The sequence below is a fragment of the Notolepis coatsorum genome (genome assembly GCF_963971535.1).
Source record: "Notolepis coatsorum genome assembly, chromosome: 8".
NCBI lineage: Eukaryota > Metazoa > Chordata > Actinopteri > Aulopiformes > Paralepididae > Notolepis > Notolepis coatsorum.
This window is the reverse complement of record NC_140172.1, coordinates 71,539,887-71,565,269: the sequence shown is the minus strand read 5'-3', so window position 1 is coordinate 71,565,269 and position 25,383 is coordinate 71,539,887. Positions and strand designations below refer to the sequence as shown.

General features: G+C 41.8%; 1 protein-coding gene across 3 annotated transcripts in view; it reads left to right on the top strand.

Moving 5' to 3' along the window:
* Positions 1 to 25,383, top strand: part of acaca (acetyl-CoA carboxylase alpha) — a 143,145-nt gene that overhangs the window by 64,923 nt on the left and 52,839 nt on the right. For 2 of the 3 annotated variants that reach the window (XM_084320847.1, XM_084320848.1), the window contains exons 27-40: positions 566 to 684; positions 4,332 to 4,355; positions 5,926 to 6,063; positions 6,851 to 6,994; positions 7,961 to 8,063; positions 12,890 to 12,997; positions 13,276 to 13,332; positions 13,684 to 13,728; positions 16,284 to 16,325; positions 17,788 to 18,003; positions 18,841 to 18,996; positions 20,676 to 20,900; positions 21,760 to 21,915; positions 22,808 to 22,954. In XM_084320847.1, coding sequence (XP_084176973.1) covers positions 566 to 684; positions 4,332 to 4,355; positions 5,926 to 6,063; positions 6,851 to 6,994; positions 7,961 to 8,063; positions 12,890 to 12,997; positions 13,276 to 13,332; positions 13,684 to 13,728; positions 16,284 to 16,325; positions 17,788 to 18,003; positions 18,841 to 18,996; positions 20,676 to 20,900; positions 21,760 to 21,915; positions 22,808 to 22,954 — 1,680 coding nt within the window. The remainder of the gene's footprint in view (positions 1 to 565; positions 685 to 4,331; positions 4,356 to 5,925; positions 6,064 to 6,850; positions 6,995 to 7,960; positions 8,064 to 12,889; positions 12,998 to 13,275; positions 13,333 to 13,683; positions 13,729 to 16,283; positions 16,326 to 17,787; positions 18,004 to 18,840; positions 18,997 to 20,675; positions 20,901 to 21,759; positions 21,916 to 22,807; positions 22,955 to 25,383) is intronic. The other variant, XM_084320849.1, reaches the window with a different exon arrangement.

The following is a 25,383-nucleotide window of genomic DNA, read 5'->3' as shown; positions in this document are numbered from 1 at the left end:
TCTAACTAATTGAATTGAGGGCCAACTAAGAAAAAACAGAACCCAAAAATTATTTGTAATCTGTCTCGTGAGTAGGCAACTCGCCCATGCAACCAGTAGCCTAGCACGCTTTCAACAAGCTGTCATTCCTAACTTGACAGCTTAGCCTAGGGGGCGCAGTTTTACCTTCTTAAAAGCAAAGTACTGTTAGGCCTTTCACACCGGCCGGGGTCCGTGCCGGAGCCGGTTCCCGAACATAATCTCGAACCGGCCGGCGCGTTCACACCTGGAATAATTGGTTCGTAACATGACTGAGGCTTTAGTTCGCCCCCCTCTAAGAAAACACTGAGCACCGATTCTTCATGTTCCGAACCAATTATTCCCGGTGTGAGAGGCCTAACATTGTGATGTAGGTTGGTTTAAAACTGTATTGGAGCCGACCGAATACAATGCATGCATTTACAATTTAACTAACCGCAGGCTGCCAGGAACATTTCCGAGGGCCGCCATTGGCCTGTGGGCCGCACTTTGAGAATTTAACATTTAACCCTTTATCTCCCATGTTCCCACTCCCTCGTCGTCCCAGGTGTACGTGCGGAGAGCCTACATCGCCTACGAGCTGAATAGTGTTCAGCATCGACAGCTGAAGGACAACACTTGTGTCGTAGAGTTCCAATTTATGCTTCCTACATCACACCCCAACAGGTACAGTATCACACACCATACGCGTCCACACTCTCCAGGATGTTCCTCCACACTGCCATGGCTTTAGCACTACCTCCCCCCATCAGTTCTACTCCATGTAAACGCTCCCTGTGTGCAAAAAGAAGGCGTTTGACAACAACACTAGAAATATTCCTCCTGGCTCGCTTAAAGACTTTGTGAGAGACAAAGAGTAACAAGCTTCCCTGCCATCGAGAGTGCTATGATAAGCCGCTCTCTTTTAAGTCCTGGGCGAAGAATTATGGTGGCATTTGACAAAACTAGCTAAACTTGCTAAAAAGTGTGCAAGCGCCAATGATTAGGGATGGGCAAAGTTTCTATTCTTGTTTTTACGTAATGGAAAACGTGAGATAATCAATCAAACAAGCGAGCTAGCTGGCTGCTGTCATTGCTAACAGCTAACGCTAGCGTACCAGGCTAACGTATTTCCGGGAACAAAAGTATTAATTCTGAATATTACATCACTGATGCTTGAAATGTGTGAGCAACATGTTAAATGTGCAAAACGTTGCTACCATGTAACATCTCCGGTCTCTCTTTCTTCATCTTTCTTTACCGTTCTCCCAGATGTTAACAGATTTGTTATGCTACCTGGCTAACTAGCGAGCAGTACCCAGCATGCCGTTCAGTGGTGTAACAGTTAATAGGGTCCCCTCTCAATAGACTACACAGTGTAGGTGCCGGTAAAAACAAGGGAAAATACATTATATAATATTTCTTGAGACAAAACGATATTCGTATAAACTATTCGATAAAAATCAATTGAAAATCAATGCCCATCCCTACCAATGAGTAACAAGCTTCCCCACCATCAAGAGTGCTATATGTTGCTCTCTTTTAACCCTTTGTCGTGTGGCAGTGAAACCTTCTGTATTGTCACAGTGAAAGGGTTAACCATTTGGTAGTGTGGTAGTGAAAGGGTTATGTCCTAGGTAAAATGAGTGGCCTCTAATACTCTGTACCAATAAAAATTCTGAACCTGAGTGACAAACTCAGGTGTTTGTCTTGGAACATGATCAGCGTTTTGAAATGGCTGCTTGTATCCGACCCGTGTAGCCCCTCATGCCAGGTGTGTGTGTGCTATAATATGTGGGGGTGAATGCACATATTGTCCTATTGCTTTGCTGTGCTTTTTATTTACTGACGAGTTGGTTAACTACTGTAACCCTCATCATCATCATCATCATATATTGCATGAATCTGATTCCATGTATGTTAATGAACCCCCTGTGATTGGCTCATTGTAATTCCTGGTTATTAGCTAAATGGTTGCATGAGAGAGTCATGACATGGATATCCTCTCTTAGTCTCAGATTATGCCCCAGTATAATCATGTTGCATGTTGTGGAAGGTGTGGTCAGGATCTGAGGCGTGTGTTTTTAATGAGAGCTACCTACTGTTTTTTTCACCACCGTAGCTTAGCTTACTATATTTCCAGTATTTGATTTGGATAGAAGTTTGATTTGTGCTATTGAGATCTAGACCGGTGTTTCTCGGATGTATCAATGTACAGGCGCACATTACGATGGAACGAAACCCCCGTGACCTCAACACCCCCTCACCTCAACACCCCCTGACCTCCACACCTCAACACCCCCTGACCTCAACACTCCCTGACCTAAATAAAAAAATTTATGAAACGGTGTAAACAATATAATTAACTCTGAATATAAAAATGTGAGAAAAATAAACAAAGGTGCAGATGAGGGTCTGTATGTTATATTATATGTTACAATAAATATAGGCAATATAGAATTGTAATCTGAATATTAGGGCTGTCCCCGACTAAGGATTTGGATGGTCGACTAGGATTGGCCAAAATTTGCCGTTAGTTGACTATTGGTCGACTTAAAAAAATAAATAAATAAAAACATGTATTTTTTTTTTTTTATTATTATTATTTTTTTTTATCAATCCATTTGGGCTGTGGGGGGAGGGTGCTTAACACTTTGACTGCCGGGAAACGCTTTACAGCGTCATTCCCGGCCATGCTCAAGTTGCCGGAGGACGCTGTACAGCGTCCTTATATCAATATTTCAAAAATCTGCGATCGGATTCATATTTCCCCTCCGCTGGCCTGAGATCCACCAGGAGGACCCACTGAGCTCTCTGGCGGTTCAGGAGCGCCATCTGGTGGCCGATCGGCGCAATCGCCAAACAGGAAGTGCTATGGAGGTTGTGCTGGTCGGCCGTATTACTTCCGGGCACTCTGTTTGGCTCTCGGGACTCGATCTCGACACAATACATATCGATCGATTACCAATAACTCGATAAACAACATGATTTGGACATATATACTATTATACAAGCTGGAAATGGACCCGATATTTCTACATACCATAATAGGTAAATGACTGTTCCACGCTCATCGCCCAACGGCGTGAGGAGGATACGGTAAGATTCAGCGTTATTTTTGATCGTATTCCATATAAACTGTTATGATGAACATATCACCCACACTAGATGAATGATATAACGCTGCCCACGGAATTATAAACGATCCCCCGCCCATCCGGTCATCATCAGATCATACGTAGATCATTCTAGAAGTACGTCCAATTGAAATTTTTTATATCGCCCCGATTGCCATCAAACTGTATTTCATCATCAATATAATGCATTTGGGGCTATATATCACGTTCTGGAGAAAGCTGCAGAAAGAGATGAAAACATACTTATACATTAGACCATACTTTACTATGAATATGTGAATGAAAACGTTTAACGTTGCTACACAATGAACAATACATATAGGACTTTGAATGGGCCCTAATAATGGCAATGTAGCAATAGAATTTAAAAAGTTATAGCCATGCAAAGAAGGGGTACTTCTCCATAGACAAATAGAGCCGGCAACCTATGGTATATAATGAATTTAACCCATGGCACCCAAAGTGTTAATGTCTGAAGGAGTCGACTGAAGGCTTCTTGTCCTCTGCAAAAGCATGCAATTGGTCCACTGATGGATACATCTTGATATTTGTCTAGTCTAGTGTGTTCATTAGATGGGTGAAATCCTCTTTCAGTGCCTCTGTGCCTGTTTTCGTAGGCAGTTAGCCTCTGGTATGCGTGCCATTAGCGTTAGCCACGCTTCTAGGCCTCTTTTCTTTTGGAAAAAATGATAAAAAAAAATTCGAATATTTATTTTTTTATTATATTCGACTAAGAGGTTGGCCAGTCGACTACGGCTCCTTTCGACCGATTAGTCGACTAATCGATTAATAGGGGTCAGCCCTACTGAATATATATATATACTAAGAGTAAAAGTAAACGGTATACGCAAGGTGCAGTATTATGAGGTACCCTAGCTGGCATGATATACATCATATGTTGTAGTCTGTGCAGGTTTTGGTGGTTAAGAGTCAGACACACTTAGTAGTCAGACTTTCCTAATAGTTATCGAGTTCTACAGCCGTTAGCAATGGCATTACTAGAGACAAAACAAACAACTGTTCACAGCTCTCTGAAACTGATCTAGAGAAACACTGATCTAGACTATTAACCAAATTCCTTAGTTTCAAATGAATGGATTGACACAAACGTCACGCCAGACCCTGACCGTCTCCTCCTCCTCCACCTCCTGATCGCCTGTCACTAACCACATATTAATCAAAGTTGTCTGATTGCAGAGGGAACATCCCCACGCTTAACAGGTACAGTAAACATTCTTCTTATTGCAACCGATTCATAGGCCTAGAGATTCCTGTTTAGACGAGCTGGCAGCATGGTCAAACAACTGAATCCTCTCAAAGTCAATGACTTATTCGTATCAGTCATGATTAATCAATGACTTATCAGTCATGATGAATCGATGACTAATTCTTATCAGTCATGATTAATCAATGACTTATTCCCACCAGTCATGATAAATCAATGACGTATTATCAGTCATGATGAAATAATGACTTATTCTTACCGGTCCTGATGGTTGAGTCAAAGTTGTTTGGCTACGCTACTTTTAGTAACACTTTACTCAAGGCACACATCTGTGATAATTGATCAAGTTATGGCGACTTATAAACACATTATAAGTGTGGTTATTAAAGATACATACGGTAATCGTTTTTTTGGGAAAGAAAATTACTTGAATAATTAGTTACAAATGCTTAGTACCCGTTTGTCTCAACAAATTTAACTTTTAGAAATCTTACTTGACCAAGATGAATTGAGAAGATTGTTTGATGTATTGTAGATGTGGTGCGAGGGCAGGACACCACACCCAATGGATAATTTATAGCTTCGTACCGTGTTTCAGAAATCCCAGAATAGTTTCCTCTTGGGACACTTTTTATATAAAATTATAATTTCTATTCCAAAACTACATTGTGCAGCTTTAACATGCATACTAGCTTATAATGCTCTAAATCAGGGTTCCCACTTCCCAGATATACATTTTACAACCTATTATAATGATTATTACCAGATCTTCTTTGCATTTATTTTAAATTTGTTGGACCTTATGGTGTTCTTGACTTATTGTTATGTTTCTTCTTGACTTGTTTAAAGAAGACGTGTCCGGCCCATGGGGACATTAACGTGTGTTGTCGGGCCTTACAAATAAATTTGATTTGATTCTTGTGGCCAATACACTTAATTATAATCACCATTATGACCTGTAATGCCTTGAGTAAATTGTTAAAAAAAAAGAATCCTGAGTGTTACCTAAATGAATGTGATTTCAGAGAATGGGAGTATGTATTCTTGTCGATCGGCTTGATGATCCTTAAATGACAATAGCATGGCCTCTGGCATTCAGCATACTGTACAAAACACCTGCAACTGTGTGTCTGTGTGCATGTCTGTTGTTGTGTTACCCATGTTTTAACTATTGTATGCATTTGAACATTGCAGAGTCGTGGGTTACACACCCAATAAATTAACATTATATTTCATTTTTTTTATTAGTCATACAGCACAAATAACAATAACGTAAAAATAAGCAACATATTTGCCTAGACAGAAAAACAGCTTCTCACATTGGACAGTGACACAACAATGAAATCACATGCAGACATAGAACATTCAATAAACACAAGTAACAATAACATGAATAAAAATAAGCAGGCAAGATATTTGCCTAGACAGAAAAACAGCTACTCACATTGGACACAACAATAAAATAACATGCAGACGTAGAGCATTGAATATTATGTATTTGTCTTGTAATGTTGGGGGGAAAAGTAGAATGTTCTGCTGTACTGAAATATGTCACTGTCCCATTAGGCGAATGCCTGCTCAACCTCTGGACAGTAAGACAAACACGGACAGTAAATTACAGGACGATAAGACCCAGGACAGTAAAGCTAAGGATGCTAACACTGAGGCGGATAAAGCTTCAGATGATACGGCATCAGTGGACAGGTTTGGGCTCGCAAAAACCCTCTTTAAGTAATTCTTAATGTCACTTATGGATTCAGAAATCTCCAAAAGAAGGGACTAAAACAAAGGAACTCTTGAATATATAATTTAATATAATTTAGTCCTGGGCAAAACTGGTGTCTTCCTGGTTGTTTTTACATATTCTTCACCCTACTGAAACTGTACTTGGATCTTTGGGCTTGGGGAATATTTTCAACGTTTTTAATCAATTGGCCTATTCCACTATGGTGTGACAATGGAGATGGGACGCATCTTGCCGTCATGTGGGGGAAAGGGGGAAATGACACTCTCATTGGTCTTTACTCGGATGACCTTTGTATATTCTCAAATTATGACTGTTTTTCATCAATTCAGTTGTACCGATTGTCAAATCAATTGAAAAATGGCATATGTAAGCCTTGTTTATTTAATTAACAGCTCTGGCAATAGCAAGAAATCTAAGCAAAATCCCCATTTATTTTGACTACCCCCCTCCCCCATCCATGAGCCATTCTGCTCACATGCTGTCATAGTGAAATAGGGCCACTACATAGGCCTTCTGCAATATTTGTAGGGACACAAATATTCTCTGATCTAATGGAGGCATCGTGTTTTTCTACACTGCCTTGTTATGCTGTTGTTGTGACCACCAATCACTCACAATAAGTCTGTTTCTAACGTTGTAGACACCCCTACGCTCTCTCAACCTGACCCATCCCGCCGTTATTAAATTATTAAAGTTGTGCACACAACAGACCCCCCTAATGGTTCTGTGTTGACGTCCCCCCAGGATGTCCTTCTCGTCCAACCTCAACCACTACGGCATGCTGCACATGGCCAGCGTGAGTGACGTGCTGCTGGACACCTCCTTCACTCCGCCCTGCCAGCGCATGGGGGCCATGGTCTCCTTCCGCTCCTTCCAGGAGTTCAGCAGGTCAGTGCTTCTCACTCAAACTGGATGCATTTGGTTTGGTTGATGTGGCGTTCTTGACGTCATGGAGAAACCTAGAAATATGTGGGAAAGTTTAGGGTAAATAAAGTTAACTAGGAAATATAGAAAAGTCAGGGGAAATAAAGTGAACTAGGAAATGGAGAAAAGTCAGGAAATAAAGTTAACTAGGAAATGGAGAGAAGTCGGAGGATATAAAGTTAACTAGGGAATATAGAGAAAAGTCAGGAAATAAAGAATATAGAGAAGTCAGAGGAAATAAAGTTAACTAGGGAATATAGAGAAAAGTCAGAGGAAATAAAGAATATAGAGAAGTCAGAGGAAATAAAGTTAACTAGGGAATATAGAGAAAAGTCAGAGGAAATAAAGTTAACTAGGGAATATAAAGAAAAGTCAGAGGAAATAAAGTTAACTAGGGAATATAGAGAAAAGTCGGAGGAAATAAAGTTAACTAGGATATTGAAAAAAGTCAGGAAATAAAGTTAACTAGGGAATATAGAGAGAAGTCAGAGGAATTAAAGTTAACTAGGGAATATAGAGAAAAGTCTAGCGGAATAAAGTTAACTAGGGAATATAGAGAAAAGTCAGAGGAAATAAAGTTAACTAGGAAATATAGAGAAGTTGAGCGGATTAAAGTTAATGAGGAAAGAGAAGTCAAGAGGAATAAAGTTAACTAGGAAAGATATAGAAATGTCAAGGGGAATAAAGTTAACAAGGAAAGATATAGAAATGTCAAGGGGAATAAAGTTAACAAGGAAAGATGTAGAAAAGTCGGGGGAAATAACATTTAACCAGGATGGATGTGGAAAAGTCAGACTAAGGATTTAGATTTAAGTGGGGACCCTGTTGTTGCTGGTGCCATTTTGTTATTTGGTTTGTTTTTCTCCATGGAGTAAAAGGTTTGGGTGGATGTCTTGGTATCTGAAACACTGCATGCTACCTCCTCTACAGGAACATCATGGACGTGTTGAGCTGCTTCTCGGACTCTCCTCCCCCGAGCCCCACCTTCGCTGAGGGAGGAAACCCTGTGCTGTACGGGGAAGAAGACAACAAGGTGAGACATGGAGGATGTCATTTAGACATTTCATAACAATACTAAAACGTACCCAGCACACACACAGACAGATGCATCTTTTGGCATATTAATACATTTCTTAAACAAATTTGATACATATTTCGTTTTAGTTTTTTTTGGGGGTCAAATTGTAAGGATTATTATGTTTCTCTGCTAAAATCAAGTGCAGCTCATAAACTGTCCCAAAGTAACCATGTTACTGTTCCTGTGGCCCCCCACTACTCAGGCAAGACCATGCACCCATTTCGGCCTGATGGTGGCGCTATAGTAACAAATTTAACTTAAAAGGCCATAACTCATAACCACACAACTCTAACTGACACAAAACGTAATACACATTTGAAGCTGAACATGCTCTACACCAGGGGTCTCAAACTCAATTTACCTGGGGGCTGCTGGAGGTAGAGTCTGGGTGAGGCTGGGCCGCATCAAATATTCCACAAAAAAAGGGTTTCAAGTATTCCAAAAAAAGTACAACTGATCCAATCTTCTCAATCTTTAGCAATAACATTTCAGAACATGAACAGTTCTTCAGAACATGAACGGTTCTTCAGAAGGCTTCTCAGTGGTGTCAGTGGACTCATCCACAGCTATGGAAATGCACTGTGCATTTTCTTATTCTATCACAAAACTGTTTAATCAAATCACCAGACAGTATTTCAGTTATTCTGGTTGCTGTGCGATCTGAGGGGGATTTGCTTTTGTTTGCCTTCAAACATGGTCTCCATCACTTCAGTCATACATTATTTTATTATGTATGCATCAGAGAGAGAGAATGGCTTCTTGTGTTTAGCCAACACCCATGCCAGTGAGGACTTGGTTGCTTTTTCTCATTGTGACATCGATTTAACAATAATTCTGCTTGCAGCTTGATATGATTATTTCATTCCATTTATTTTTGTGGTTCTTAGCACTGAATTTTGAGGAAAGGTTGCATTCAAATAACTTTTGTTTCGTAGTGGCGTTTCAAATTGCCACCCTTCACAAGAGCTACCGTTTCTTAAGATAAGATAAGATATTCCTTTATTGATCCCCTTGGGAAAATTCAGGCATCATAGCAGCATGGGGGAAGGGGGGGGGGGGTACAGGTAGTAAAAACAACACAAGCAGTGTAAACAAATAGGTCAATATAATTTACTATCTAACTAACTGAAAAATATATTCACAGTATTCACAGTGTCCTATAAGGTGCAGTATGCATAAGGTAGTGTTATAATTTACTATCTACTGAAATATACATTATTCACAGTATCACAGTATCCACTGAAATATACATTATTCACAGTATCACAGTATCCACATAAGGTGCAGTATGCCTAAGGCTAAGGTAGTGTTATTGTCCTCCTTGGGTTCCTATTAGTCCTAGGTCAATGTCTGGCAGCAGTCGCTGCCCCCTGTTGTGGAGCCTGGAGGCCGCTAGTCGCTGCCCTGTTGTGGAGCCTGATGGCCGCTGGTATGAAGGACTGTCCGAGGCGGTTAGTTTAGTGTCGGGGGGGAGGGGGGGGGGGGTATGAGTGTGGCTGAACGAGCTTCTCATCTTGACTAGCTCGTCGTAGAGGGGGTGGTAGGGGTTCTCCATGATGGCAGCCAGCTTCCTTCTCATCCCCCTCTCTGCCATCACCTCTAGTCTAGGTAGCTCGACTCTCACCACGGAGCTAGCCTTCCTCACCAGCTTGTTGAGCATGTTGGTGTCCCTTGAGTTGATGTAGCCTCCCCAGCATGCCACAGCATAGAAGAGGACGCTGGCCACTACAGACTGGTAAAATGACTGCAGCAGTCTATTGCACACGTTGAAGGACCTGAGTCTCCTCAGGAAGAACAGCCTGCTCTGTCCCTTCCTGTAGAGGGCCTCTGTGTTATCCGACCAGTCCAGTTTATTGTTCAGGTGTACCCCAAGGAACTTATGAGTCCACCACCTCCACCTCCACCCCTTCGGATGGTGATGGGAATCGGGGGGGGCCTCTTCTTGCCCCTCCGGAAGTCCACCACCAGCTCCTTGGTCTTACTGGTGTTGAGTTGCAGGTGGTTGCTGTCGCTCCACCCCACAAAGCTCTCCACCAGGGCTCTGTACTCCTCCTCATCATCGTCGGTGATGTAGCTTACGATGGAGGAGTCGTCTGAGAACTTCTGCAGGTGGCATCCGCTTGAGTTGCGGCAGAAGTCTGAGGTATAGAGGGTGAAGAGGAAGGGTGACGGCACAGTTCCTTGGCGGGCGCCGGTGTTGCTCACCAGTACGTCAGACTGACTGTCCTTTAGTCTGACGTACTGCGGTCTCTCAGTGAGGTAGTCCTTGATCCAGGCCACCATGCCGTGCTCCAGCTGCATCGCAGAGAGCTTCTCCGCTAGCAGTAACGGCTGGATGGTGTTGAAGGTGCTGGAGAAATCAAAGAACATAATCCTCACTGAGCTGCACGGCTTCTCCAGGTGCGTGTACGCTCTGTGGAGCATGTAGATGATGGCGTCCTCCACCCCGATGTTTCTTGGCATATTAGTCACATTGGTTTGGTGCTGGGACTCAGGATGAACGCATATTTTTCAGCCCATTCACCTTTGAATTGCAGTCGACTTTTCTTTTACTGACCATCTTTGAACATGCCATATTTTTCTGCTGGCTGCCTGCTGGCGAAACTAGCTACATTTATCTCACGGAGATAAAACTGGGAGCGAGGCTACTGTAGATGCGCTGTCAACTCTGCTCTGACTCGGACTGTTTAAGACCCGCCCTACTCTGCATCTGATTCGCAGACTGTGGGTGGGGGGGAAAACGCTGACGGGACGCTGAATGTGATTGGACCAGAGCAGAGTACACAGACACAGACAGTGTGGCAGTGCAGCCGGACATGCAGAGGAGATAGCGAGGATGCATTTTCCTTCCACTTTACTTGGTATCACTCCGGAATCACGTTTCAACCAAGTCACTAACGTAACGTTGCTGTGATGAGCCTGCGCTATGGTAGCCTACAAGTGATAAAATAAATAAAACGTCCAACTCTCGCGCAACGACTCGGCAAACAGTTGCGCGCGTGCTGCACTAACACTAATCTTTGTCAAGTAGGGGGCCGCAAAATATCACCCAGCGGGCCGCAATTGGCTCACGGGCCACGAGTTTGAGACCCCTGCTCTACACCTTTGCTGTTAGGACCACCAATGTGTGCCATACTGAATTGCTTTTTTTTGCATTTATGCAATTGCAATGCATTTATGCAATTATTTTGCATTTAATGCAAAGCTCTAAGGCTTTTAAAAATGATTGTCCTATCAACACCAAAGTTGAGTCGCTGTATCTCAACTTAATAATACACAAACAACATTCATTGCGTGAATTTATTGAGCCAATCGTGCAAAATTTACCTTTTAATTGTCAATGCTGACTACTGCACACCTATATCAAGCAGACTCACAATTAATGTTAACTGCACCTGTTTGCCCAGCTTTTTACATGTGAAAAGGGTCTACAGTGTACCTCACACAGATTTCTGAACTTCATCCATCACTTTTACAGTAGCGCCACCATCAGGCCAAATTGAGAACAAGATATCTCAAAGTAATGGCCGGATTGCCATACAATTTGCTGTGCACATTCACAACCTCAAGAAAAGGAAAACATATGTTTATGGCGAACCCATGACCTTTCTTCTCGTGCCACCATCAGGCCAAGCCAAGTGTATTCCCTGCCCTGTTAGTTGTAGTCACAAAATCTGCTGTCTATATTCATGACCTCTTGAGGAACAACCCTATTGATGTTGGTCATTCCATTACCTCTTCTCTAGTGCCACCATCAGGTCAAACTGACGAGCTATCTTGACCTTTCCTCTGGTGCCAGCCTGATGCCCAAGGACATACTGCTTAATGCCTAAATACATCCTGTCCAATCCCTATTGCCCAATGCACAATACCATACTGCTTAATGTCATAATGCTTGGATCCCTGCAATGGCCCTGTGCGGCTTTATGTAGTGACCTGGTAAAGCCAATCACATCACACTCAAAATGACCGGCCTGCTTCAACTTGAGTTGCTATTACTTTTTGTAAAGTTTCACCACGCTATCTACTTTGAATAGCTCCATAGGAATGATTGGTGGAAAATTCAAACATGTTCAAAACTAGTAGAGCAGCTGCACTTTGAGTTTCTGCTTCACCTTTTGTAAATCACAACAGTGGCCTAAATTGTATACACAAATAATAAGAACCGTATCCATATCTCAAGAACCGTGTGCCGTAGAGACTTATGGGAGGTGTCAACTCGGTATAGACTGAAGGCACCCACTGTGAAGTCATGCCCATGCCCCCTTTCTGCAGCCATGCCCCCATTCTGAAGTCATGCCCATGCCCCCTTTCATATCTCATGAACTGTTTGTCGTAGAGAAATGTGGGTCACGCCGTTGGACTTGTGGGAAAGTACTCTTTCATTGATCTATGTTTTTCACGCCCCCTATTCATAGTCCCCGCCCACTTTTGTTATCTTTTTAACCGTTTGTCATTGAGACTTGCGAGAGGGGTCGCTGGACTCCGCGGGGAGATGCACTTTCATTGGTCTGTTTTTGCCCTGCCCCCTTATTGTATCTTTTGAACAGTCTGTCGTAGACTCTGCAAGAAGAATATTCTAGAAACTTAGATTTAAGTTGTACATTTATCTGGTATGTACCTATGCATGTTAAACATTATTTTCCATGTTCTAATGCTGCCTTTCTTGCCCACTAGTCGGTTTGATATCACATTTTGAGTGGCTGTATCTCAACTTATTAATACACAAACAACATTCATCGTGATCGCATTGAGTAACTTGGTTTGTTAATGTTGTCCAGAGTATACTGGAGGAGCCCATCCACATACTGAACGTGGCCATCAAGACTGACAGCGACATTGAAGATGACGGCCTGGCAGCCATGTTCCGGGAATTCACCCAGTCAAAGGTCAGAAGAATCACCAGAAACACCATATTCCACACAATGATGACATTTGAGATGCACATTTGTCTCTATGGCAATGTTTCAAAGTCATATCAGCAACCTTACAATGTTCCACAGTTATGTTGTTTTTAATTTATGTATTGTTAACCCTTTCACTGCCACACGACAGCCGGTTAACCCTTTCACTGTGACAATACAGAAGGTTAGCCCTTTACTATCACACAACCGACGGCATTTTTCCCGTCTAAATTAATGGACTCTTTTTTTTTCTTGTTTTTTAGAAATCTGTGCTGTTTGAACATGGCGTCCGCAGACTGACTTTCCTTGTGGCTCAGAAGGTGAGAAACTTCCTTTTCATCCTATTCTGAATTATATGTTTCCCTCCTGATTAACCAGTTTCAAAGATCACTCAAATAATGTCAATCGCCCCATTTCTTTTTGGGTAATTACCAATTTTGTGTTCTGTGTGTATGGAATGACATCATTATGGGAATAATAGAAATGAAAGGAAGAAATAAGATACTGAGCAAAATAAATATTGGAAGTTTGTCTTCATAATTATAGGAATTGACATAATTTAAACAAATATTCTCATTTAAAATAAATTCCCCCCCCCTGATTTCCAATCCTCTCTCCTGTCTGTCCCCTTCCTGTATGTCTCGCCTTCGCCTTGTTATTTGTACGGATAGGATTTCAGGAAGCAGGTCAACTGTGAGGTGGACCAGAGGTTTCATGTGAGTGGAGAGAATGATGGGATGAAAAATCTTATGCCTACAGATCTCACAAGTTATTAGCTATTTTTATGTATAAGTATCATTTTAGAGCATGTAGTTTGTATCTTCTTTTAATAATGACCAATGAACACAAAATGGGCTTTTTGTAATAAAACCCTTTCATTATTTACCTTGGATTGGTCGATTGTCAGTCTAGCTAGCTTTCAAATGAGGATGATAATGTCAGAAAGTCAACCTTAAATGTAGAATCTGGGACAGGGACCTTGAGGCAAAACAGCCCAGCTAAGTATTGCACTTTGTTTACTTTTCTTAATTGATTTTGGTCTGATGTGTGGATTGGACGCAAACAGGCTGGATAAGCTGGTCAGGAAGGCTAGTAACGTGGTAGGGGTGAGGAGAGGAGGAGCCTTGCTAAGCTCCACGCCATCAGGGACAACCCCTCCCACCCACTATACACAGACTTGGCTGACAGAAGGAGCACGTTCAGTGCTAGACTAAGGGCTAGATCCACAAAGAATGGATTTCACAGAGCAAGTTGCACCCTTACTTGAAATTCATTATGAATTGAAAATGGGGGACCCTGATGTAAACAAGACGAAAGTCTTTCTCTAGTCTGCATCCCCTAAACAATTGTGTGTATTTAGCCGTACTGTATTGTACCCATTCTGCAATCTGTTAATAAAATTTTCAATCAATCTGCACGGGTCCCCCATTTTCAATTCATAATGAATTTTAATTAAGGGTGCAACTTGCTCCGTGCAATCCATTCTTTGTTCCTAAGCCCTAAGACTCTCAAGATGTAGCACTGAACGGCACAGGAAGTTCTTCATTCCGACAGCCATCAGACTTTATAATGCATCACTGTGCCTCACTGCATCACTGAGCACAGGGTGACGGTACTATGTTCCTGGACTTTTACTTTTACTTTTAAACCGACATAGTACAATTTACACTTACTGTATATTTCTGTATATTTTTACTGTATATTTTATATTAGAATGTAACATAGGAAATGTATATCCCGGACCGTATTTTATTCTTAGGCTTATTTTTATTCTTATTTGTGACTTTTGTTTTTGTCTACCTAAATGTTTACTATGAGCGATTTGTAGTGCCAAATTTCCCTCGGGATGAATAAAGTATTTCTATTCTATTCTATTTCTATTGAAGTTTAGTAACTTATTAAACAGTGAATTTCTCCAGACCTCTCTTGGCAGAGACTGAGGTGTGACCAACAGTAGTAATGCCTCTGCTATACCCACTGAAATAAAAAACAAGAGATGTAAATGAAGTGCAATACCATGCTGTTGGATGACATTTTTAAGAAAAACCTCAAAGGAAAATACCAGGTGTGATTTATTTCTGCATCAAAAGCCCCTAATTCTCCTTTTTGACAGAAGAAAAGGCTCTAATGAGAGCTAATTGCTTTGATTGCCGTCACCCTTATTATGTGGTACTTGTTACACAAATCTGTAATATTCAGTAGATGTTGAACACACTCCACCATTCTGCATACTCTCATTGTAATACAGTTATCTGTGTGCAATGTAGAGTGCCGTGTGAATGTGATACACACTTACACCATCAAATTGTGCCTATACAGATTTGCAGTGGCCATTTGGGGTCCATGATTGTATGTAATCACATTTCCCATTATTATAATGCAGGCTTTGACTTGTTTAGGCTAATCTACAGTTAGTCTGATATTGTTTGAAGTGGGACACTCTTCACCCCCAGTATCGGCATGCAAGGCAACAATGTCATTTTAGACATTCAAAATATCTTGAGTAGTAATGGGGAATGTTTTATTCAGTAGGATCGTGGACAATGCGCTATAAATGTTATTATATTGTAATTATACAAACATGCAATTTGGGTGAATTTGACTTGATTTCCCTGCTAGGTACAGTAGACAACACTATCAAACACATTTCTTTTAATATATATATTTTGTCAAATTAAATTTGGATGTTTGTTGCCGTAGATGTCTTGCATTTATATCGACTGATCTTCAGTTTTAAACAAAACCTCAGAAGATATTTTATGTTAATATCTAGAGTTAATTCTGCACCATGAAATACTCTCGGGGACCACTGGATGTAAAACGGGTTCCTGATAATCACAGAATAATCTATAAACACATTAATGTTACGCATGCTAGCTAACATCCCGGTTAAGGTCTTAGACATACACATTCATATTACGGATGCTAGCTAACATCCCCGTTAAGGTCTTAGACTCATCTTAATATACCGGAACTCAAAGGTGAAATACCGTACTTGAGTACCAAATTATAAATACTAAATTATATCAGAATAATAATGTACATGTAAATGCCCTCACAGGCACATTGATTCAACCAGAAAGTGTTCTGCAGCCAAAATTCAAGTTTCAACATTGCAATAATACGAGCAATAATTCCAACCTACCAGTTATTAACTAACCTGAATAACTGGTAGATTGGAAAATCCAAGTGTGTATTTGAACTATTGTTGATCTTTATTGAGTTTATTAGGTATTAGATCTCTGTCTCGCTCTCTCTACCTTTCACACAGAGAGAATTCCCCAAGTTCTTCACCTTCCGTGCCAGAGACAAGGTGAGTGTTTGCATACCAGCATGTCAACCCTCAGAAACACGCCAACATTATGGGAATTATGTATTTTCCAGAGTCGGACAAGAAGATGGATACCAATTTCCTCTCTGTGCCTTCAGTAGAAAGCTTTTAAACTTGTAATGCCAATGAGAAAGTTATTTCTAACAACCATAGCATGCTTTTGAACAACCCCATGCAGTCAAACCATTCACATCTTAACATTGTAACTTCAGAACAGAACTGTTCATTTTCTCCAACACTTTGAGTTTTACTGCTCCTGATTATTTGACAGTTAAAAGGAACACGTCAACATTATGGGAAATGCACTTACCACCCTCTCCAGAGTCAGACAAGAAGATGGATACTAATTACCTGTCAGACGAGAACTATATCTATTGATTCTATTCATTTGTGCTAAGCTAGGCTAGCAGCCTAGACTGCAGGGGTTGTTCAAAAGCATGATATGGTTGTTAGAAATAACTTTCTCACCCCCTGTTGGCAGTAAAAGTCACTCCATCATGATCAATGATGGCTCTTCCTCTCTGTCACCCCTTGATAGTTTCACTGCAATGGTGCCCACCAGAACCCATTACAGTAATGAACTATTTAATTATGACTCCCATTTTAAGAGAAATTACACCCATTAGCAGCCCTCTGAGATTGAGATTGCCTTTTAGATTTCACTTATGCAGTGTATTATGGCTCACGGGCATCGTTCTACTGTATTATAAACCCTTTACTCCACTCTTTGTCTTTCTATTGAATGAGGTCATGATTGGAGGACTGCCCAACTTCTAAAACATCTCATATTTGGCCTCAAGATACAACTTAAAAGATGCACTATGCGGTTTTGGATGAGGGGAGATTTGTTTGCATTTGCAGAACCTACAATTAGTTTACAAAACACATTTATATGGGCGTAATTATTTTCTCTGACTTCATGTATTTATTACATGTAATTCTTGTAATTATTCAAATTTGTCATCATGAATCGAAACAAAATAATTTGAATATAATAATAATAAACGTTATTTGTATAGTACCTTTCATACAATAATTGCAGCCCAAAGTGCTTCACAGCAGTAATGTAGACATAATGGACATAAAATAGACATACGGGTATACAATGAGCAGTCATTTACATAAAATGAGCAGAGAATTGACTAAATAAAAGCAATGCATAAAGTGCAGACATAAAATGAGGTACATTTTGAGGCACTGCTAATAAAATGTAAACCTAGAAGATACTTTGATAGCTGTAAATATGTTTGACAACAAAATTGCCGGCCTTGCCATTGAAAACAACAGTGAAACAGAAATGTGTTTCAAGGACCCAATTTTCTGTTTATTCAGTTGTGAAAATACCATATAAATGTTTCACTTCTCTTGAGTTTCAAAGATTTGTAGATTTTCAGAGAGTTTTAGTGTTTTTGATTGTGTCCCTGGCTGCCCCTTTGTCTCCCAGTTTGAAGAGGACAGGATCTACCGTCACCTGGAGCCCGCTCTGGCCTTCCAGCTGGAGCTAAACCGCCTGCGCAACTTTGCCCTCACCGCTATTCCCTGTGCCAACCACAAGATGCACCTCTACCTGGGGGCGGCCCGCGTGGAGGCGGGCACGGAGGTCACCGACTACCGCTTTTTTGTACGAGCCATCATCCGACACTCTGATCTGGTCACCAAGGTGAGGTCATAGGGAAACAGGATAAATGTTTGTCCTCCATTTGGTAAATGTTTCTCATGTTTGTGTTTATTATTTTATTTAAATGTGTGCGCAAGTTCATTTACTGGGATCTTATATTGACATAATAATATATTATATTCCATAACTTTTCCTGATATATATTTTTTTTTTTTATCCACTTTTTCTCCCATTTTCTATATTTTCTCCCATCCCAATTTCGTATCATCCAATTCAACCCTCCCATGTCACGAACGCTGTTTCTTGCCTCCCACAAGCCGGCTGCAATGTGGACTAAGTCATACATAGCACAAGTCCCCTCCGGTACTTGAGGTAACAGCAGTCGCATCTTTTCACCTGCGCAGCTCGATCTCTCAGTGGCGAGGAGTAACGCGTGGGAGGCTCACGCTGCCCCCGACACTTCCTGATTCTACTGCGCAGGCGCACCAACCGACCTGTAGGAGTCGCTGTCCACAACGCCCGATCCCCACCCATCAGTTTCCCACCCCCTAATACGGCCAATGTGTATTAGTACGGACGACCAGCTAAACTGAAAGCAAATGTGGAGCGCTGGGCTCGAACAGGCAAGCCCAGCGTCTCTAGATTTTGTGGCGAGCGCCTTGCCCACTATGCCACGTAGCCGCTCTACTTTTCCTGATATTTTAAAGTTTTTGACGTGGTATCGTTTTAGAACTGGTATCGTGATACTCTTGATAGGCTGGTGTCGGAAGTGGAAATGTTGGTATCGTGACAACACTACTAGGCATCAGACAGGGCTGCTCTGCTACACCAGCAACTTATTGCTTGGCAGTAAAGTCTTTTCTGCTTGGAATTGTGTAGGAGGCATCATTCGAGTACCTCCACAATGAGGCAGAGCGTCTGCTGCTGGAAGCCATGGATGAGCTGGAGGTGGCCTTCAACAACACCACCGTGAGGACCGACTGCAACCACATCTTCCTCAACTTTGTCCCTACCGTCATCATGGACCCATCGAAGGTCAGTGAATACTCCAAACCCATGCACATCTACAGATTTCTGCCCATGACTATAGACCTGTTCGCTGTCAGACTCTGTGTGCGCTCATCTGAGAGACAGCACCGGCGCCCCGCAGGGTTGCGTACTCAGTCCATTACTGTACACCCTGCTCACACATGACTGTTCCCCCTCCTACCCCTCCAATTACATCATCAAGTTCGCAGATGATACCACAGTTGTGGGTCTCATAACAAACAACAATGAGTCTGCCTACAGGAGGGAGGTGGAGGACCTTACAGCCTGGTGTGACAATAACAACCTGGCGCTCAATATAAAGAAAACAAGAGCGATCATAGTGGATTTTAGAAGATCAAGGCCTGACCACTCCCCTCTGCTCATCAACAACGAGGTAGTGGAGAGGGTCACTGAGTTCAAGTTCCTGGGTCTCAGTGTGAGTGAGACCCTGTCTTGGAGCACCAACACCGCCTCAGTGATCAGGAAAGCCCAGCAACGCCTATACTATCTAAGGGAGCTGAAGCAGGCTGGCCTGCCACGAAATCTCCTTGTCAACTTTTACCATTGTGCGGTTGAGAGTGTGCTGACCTACGGTGTGTCTGTGTGGTTCTCCAGCTGCACAAAGGCAGAGCAAGAGGCTCTACAGAGGGTGGTGAAGGCGGCAGGCAGGATCGTCGGGACTCCTCTACCAAACATCACCTCCGTCTTCACCTCCCGCTGCCTCCACCGCTACATCACCTCTTTCAGCTCCTTCCCTCAGGGAGGAGATACCGGTCCATACATGCCAAGAGTACAAGATTTAAGAACAGCTTTTCCCCCCAAGCAGTCAGACTGTTAAATACTCATTGACTGTCCCCTCACGTGCACCATGCACTTACCACAGCACTTGATAATCTCTGATTACCACCCATTATGCACTTTATTATTTAAAATATTCTGTTATGTACAGTGTTATATGTGTTATGTGTTCATGTATGTATATATGTACTACGGTCTGTGGGAGCTCCCCTGAAATTTCGTTGTATACTGTGCAATGACAATTAAAAGTCTATTCTATTCTAAAGGAACGTAATCCCGGTCAGAACGGGGCAGACTACAATATATTTGCATTTGTAAACTATGCTAGCGATCTAAACAATCAATCCATGCCAAAGCTAGATATGTAAAAGGTGAAATACTCGCACTCACAGCCATGCTGATTTGGCTAAATGACATCCAGCCGTTTTCGTTTGAAACAACCTTTACTCAGGGGAGTGCCATGGTTTCTCCATAGAGCCACGTCATACTTTTTTAGCGCAGCAGCTCACGCAGGTAGGGGGCAACTTAGTCACATGACTCAGTGGGTATTGCTGATTGTCTTGAACACGGTATGTTTGTATACAGTGAACAGGTCTATTGTCTTGTGATTCATATGTGGTTTCTTGTGCATGCTTCTGTCTCCATGAAATTTTAATCATTGTTTTTCTTTTTCATAATTTATTTTATATTGCCTTATTTTTCTGCCTTTTTTAGATTATTTACAGTATATATTTGTTTTCACATTTACACAAACAATAAATAAATGTGTTCATTCTACATGTCAAATTAACTAAAGTACCTTATCTTTTAATCTCTATACTATCAAGCTTTTCAGTAGGCTAAGCATAGCATTCGTGTCATTCAATAATCTCCTCTTCACTCTTCAGATTGAGGAGTCCGTGCGCTCCATGGTGATGCGTTACGGCAGCCGACTGTGGAAGCTGCGCGTGTTGCAGGCCGAGCTGAAGATCAACATCCGCCTGACTCCCACGGGCAAACAGATCCCCATCCGCCTCTTCCTGACCAACGAGTCGGGCTACTACCTGGACATCAGCCTGTACAAAGAGGTCACCGACGCCCGCACGGGGCAGGTGGGGCCCAAGGACCGACAGGTGGGGACCACATCTCTCTTTCATCGTCGCACCCCATTCACTGTGACTTCCATCTAGACATGGGACAACAGTGACCTCATACTGGAAAGGTGTCTGCACCTTGCAGTACATGGGTTACCAGAATTTAAGCATTCGTTCATAATCACAATTACAAATATTTTCTTTATTGTGCCAAATATAAGGCGGCCATTAATGTTTCTATTTGATTCCGTTTGTTTGGTAAATTAAGCCTGTCAGTCTTGTCTGTAAAATGAAGGCTTCTAACAATGGCTTCTAACAATGGGTTTTCCTAGACAGATTTTGAACTCTGTCTGCACATTCAAAAAGCCTTGTGGAAAACCCCACTTTGGGTCCAAAATCCCATTTGGAAATATGCTATTCAATACACAGATCCATCTAACATCATGTTGATGTAATAAACACTTGACACTTGTGTACAAAACATTAGGAATACCTGATCTGTCTATAAGATGGAGACTGATCAAATGGATACAAACAAAAGATACTGTATCATCCCTTATTGATTCCACCAATAGAACCTTGTCTTGTACACGCAAATTTGATCAAGATCTCTTCACACGCACATACACGTGCACACAAGGTCTGACTAAGTACTGCCATTGTGGCCGCAATTCTGAATGGCTCGTTTCAAGAGGGAGGGTTGTTTTCACAGCTGAACTGTAGAAAAGGCACATATTTAACATTTAAAATGTAATTCTGTAAAAACAATGTAAAGCACAAGAAAAGGCCATTTTCACATTTTAAGGCAGTTGATGGATTAGTCTTCTTTATGTTTTGTACACTGGTACTTGCCTCAAATGTGTGGGTGACACTCTCTCCCTCCCGTTGTACCTTCCAGATCATGTTCCAGGCGTACGGAGACAAACAGGGTCCTCTGCACGGCATGCTCATCAACACACCCTACGTCACCAAGGACCTGCTGCAGTCCAAGCGCTTCCAGGCCCAGTCCCTGGGCACCACCTACGTCTACGACTTCCCTGAAATGTTCCGACAGGTAACCACATGATGGCTGTAGGGGCTGGGGCTGTAACCACATGATGGTGTAGGGGCTAGGGCTGTAACCACATGATGGTATAGGGGCTGGAGCGATATCTCAATATTCATCAGGACCTTTTGTCGATATTGTTAGATATCAACATATCTTCTTAGGTTTGGACAATTGCATGTTAGATAATCTAGTCCAGTGGTTCTTGACCTTTTTTGGGTCAACACCCCCCTATCTGACGTCCATGTTCCGTCAATCCCATACACTCAATGGGAATAAAATTAAGTTTGGCCCTCAAGTATGATTATTTTCTGTTTATCATGGGTATATATGATTATCAGCCATTCATGTTTCTATTTGATTCAGTTTGTTTGGTAAATTAAGTATAAAAGTGTTGTGTGTAAAAAGAAGGCTTATAACAATGGGTTCTAACAATCTTTTTTTTTGATTCGGATTCATTCATGCATTCATTCATTAATTTTATTTTTTTTACTACCAAGTGTGTATAAATTAAACATTACAAAAAGTAAACATTTTCTTTGTTATAAAGTCCCACTTTCCCTGTTTCTGAAGTGGGATTTGGGATTTTGATTGATCTCACTGCATTTTCACCCTCAGACGTGACTGGTCTGTTTAGGACCCGGCCAAACTGGCCATGGTCACTTGTCCAAATGGCTTGTCAAATGATGCTCATCGAATATTTCATTTTGTAACTCAAGACTGGAAGCAATAGGTCGAGTAGGGTGACGATCGAAAAAGGTGAAAAATTCAACTTTCGAACAATGTATTGGTTGATCGGCAAAAACGCAGCCCGGAGCCGGCAAGTTAAGTTAAGTGGCTCTGTTCCAGGTAATATATGTGTCACAGTTTATGGAGTGTGTTTCTCTGTCTGTGTTGCCAGGCTCTCAGGAAGTTGTGGGGCTCCACCGCGGCCCACGCAGAGCTGCCCAAGTGCCCCCTGCCCTCTGAGCTGCTCACCTTCACAGAGCTGGTCCTCGACAACTCCGGTCAGCTGGTGCAAATGAACCGACTGCCTGGTGGCAACGAGGTGAGGACGCAGCTCAAATTCAATACAAATTCAAAGGTGCTTTATTGCAGGGCTGTACGTTAACTTTTTTTGCACATAGCACTGGTGCTACAGAGGTTGATAGTTTTGTAGCACAGGCCAAAATCTTGTAGCACAAGTATAAAACGTGTTATATTTGTAACAGTCACAAATGTGCCTATTGTATTTGTGTTATTTAGTTGCAGTGCCATGTTTGGCTGTCATTTAGTATATCGCCATGTGTTATTATTACTATGATACTCTCATATGCTATTTTCAATTAATATCATTAACAACATAAGGAATATTAGCATAATTTTTAGTGGACTGAAGGAATGAGTCAGCGTTAATAGTTTTAAATGCAAATAATTTATTGAAACATAAAAGTGGGGTCGGTTGGGACACACACACACACACACACACACAATGGGGGACCCTGATGTAAACAAGACAAACGTCTTTCTCTGGTCTGCATCCCCTTAACAATTGTGTGTATTGAGCCGTACTGTACCCATTCTGCAATCTGTTAAATAAAGTTTTCATTCATTCATTCACACACACTGTTTCAACTCACCACCCCCGCATCATATTGTAGTCTAGTCTGTCTTCAAACTTTCACTCCTCTCGAAACTTGTTTATATTTGAATATCATCATTATCTGTCCATCCTCAGTTTACTATAATATACTCCTGTCCTGAGTCCTGACTAGTGACTTCATCGTCTTTCCAAACGCACGCACGCACACACACACAGGGAAGGGGAGAGAGTGCCCCCCCATTTCCCTTTCCACACTGTGTCTGCTGGCTCTGCGCCTCTGATCAGGATTAGCTTGTTAGCTTGCTAACGTTGTAGTGATTGTAATGGTACATAAACGTTAATTTCGGGCGATCTGCGCATAAAGGAATGGCGACGGTGCAAAGCATGTAGATGCATTTGACCCGTTGCGAGAAAGAAAAAACACCACAGACTTATTTCGGGACGTGTAGGCGCACTGCTGTGTTAACGCAGCAGTGCGCACCAACCGACCAACGCGCTGCTCCTTGCAGAAGTACGGATAGGGCGGATACGACTCGTCGAGTTGTCACAAGAGTTTTTTTAAAATAAGAGTATCATATGCACCTGAACGTTGCTAGCTTTCGGAGCCTAGCTGGAGCTGCGCGTGGGCAGAAATGAGACCCGCTACAGGATTTTCAAAATAAGAGTATCTATATGAACCGAATCCCTATCGCACCAGTGCTACTGAAGTAAATCCATCCATCGCACAGACAGCTGTTGCTGTAGCACGTGCGATATATATATGTCGCACTGTACACCCCTGTTTATTGGCATTGATGTTGAAAAATTAACAGTATTGCGAAAGCAGTTCACAACACATTACACACCTATATTATTGTATTGTATACCAATAATAAGCTTGCAGATTTGACTTAACCTCTTAAGCCTGGAGCCCTATTTTCTGAAAATCCGCCTAAAATACATAAGTAAATGGAATATTGCTCCACTTCTACAAGGTCCATTTGCATGTTCTTGGTATCTATGGACCTCAGTGAATGTATTCCCAGTGTCAGAAATATTGTGTCTATTACTAGGCTTGCTTAAATTGTGATGAAACAAAGGAGAATATGAATTATGATTTTTCTTTGCATCTTTGACAGTGAATAACACCATGCTAAAAATGACCAGACATGAAACACTGCCACTGAGCTCGTGCAGTACCTTCTTGAGATCACGTGTACAATAAATCGAAGGAAATTAATAAAGGGAAGATGATTAAACAAAAGGTTTTGTAGATACAGTACTGAATTCTCCCATCCGGACCAATGCAATTTGAAATATTATTATAGAATAGCAGGCTTATGAAGCTGGCAATGGTTTAACACGCGGTCTGTTTGAGCTCTTGTCGAGTCTCTGCTTTATTTTATATATATATATATATATATATATATATATATTTTTTTTTTATTAAAAAAATGAATGTTAACAATCACTTTCCATCACCGACCTAAAATCTAGTTTTGCTTACATGCTTATATATTTCACATTAGACACATTTGTAGAATGTGTCTGACTTGTTCCGGGCTCTGCAGATTTACTATTGGAGCTATGCGGCTCTGCAGATACACTATTGGAGCTCTGTGGCTCTGCAGATATACTATTGGTTTCAACGAGGGGAGGGGTTACATAACTTACAGGTACGGGGTGCGTCTATATTTTAAGCAAGTGGCTTGTCCTTCCGCGTTCCTGTTTTGCGCTCTGATTGGCCACGCACGTTTCTGGTCATGTGACATGTGCGCCAATCGTGGGATGGCAAGTTCTGCGCCTATTTCCGAGTCGAACAGCCTGCAAACTACCTAACGCCTAGTTTATCACTGGTTAAGCTTAGGCGACTCTTTCGCAGTTAAGGTTAGAGTTTGGAATCAGGGCAGGCGTTC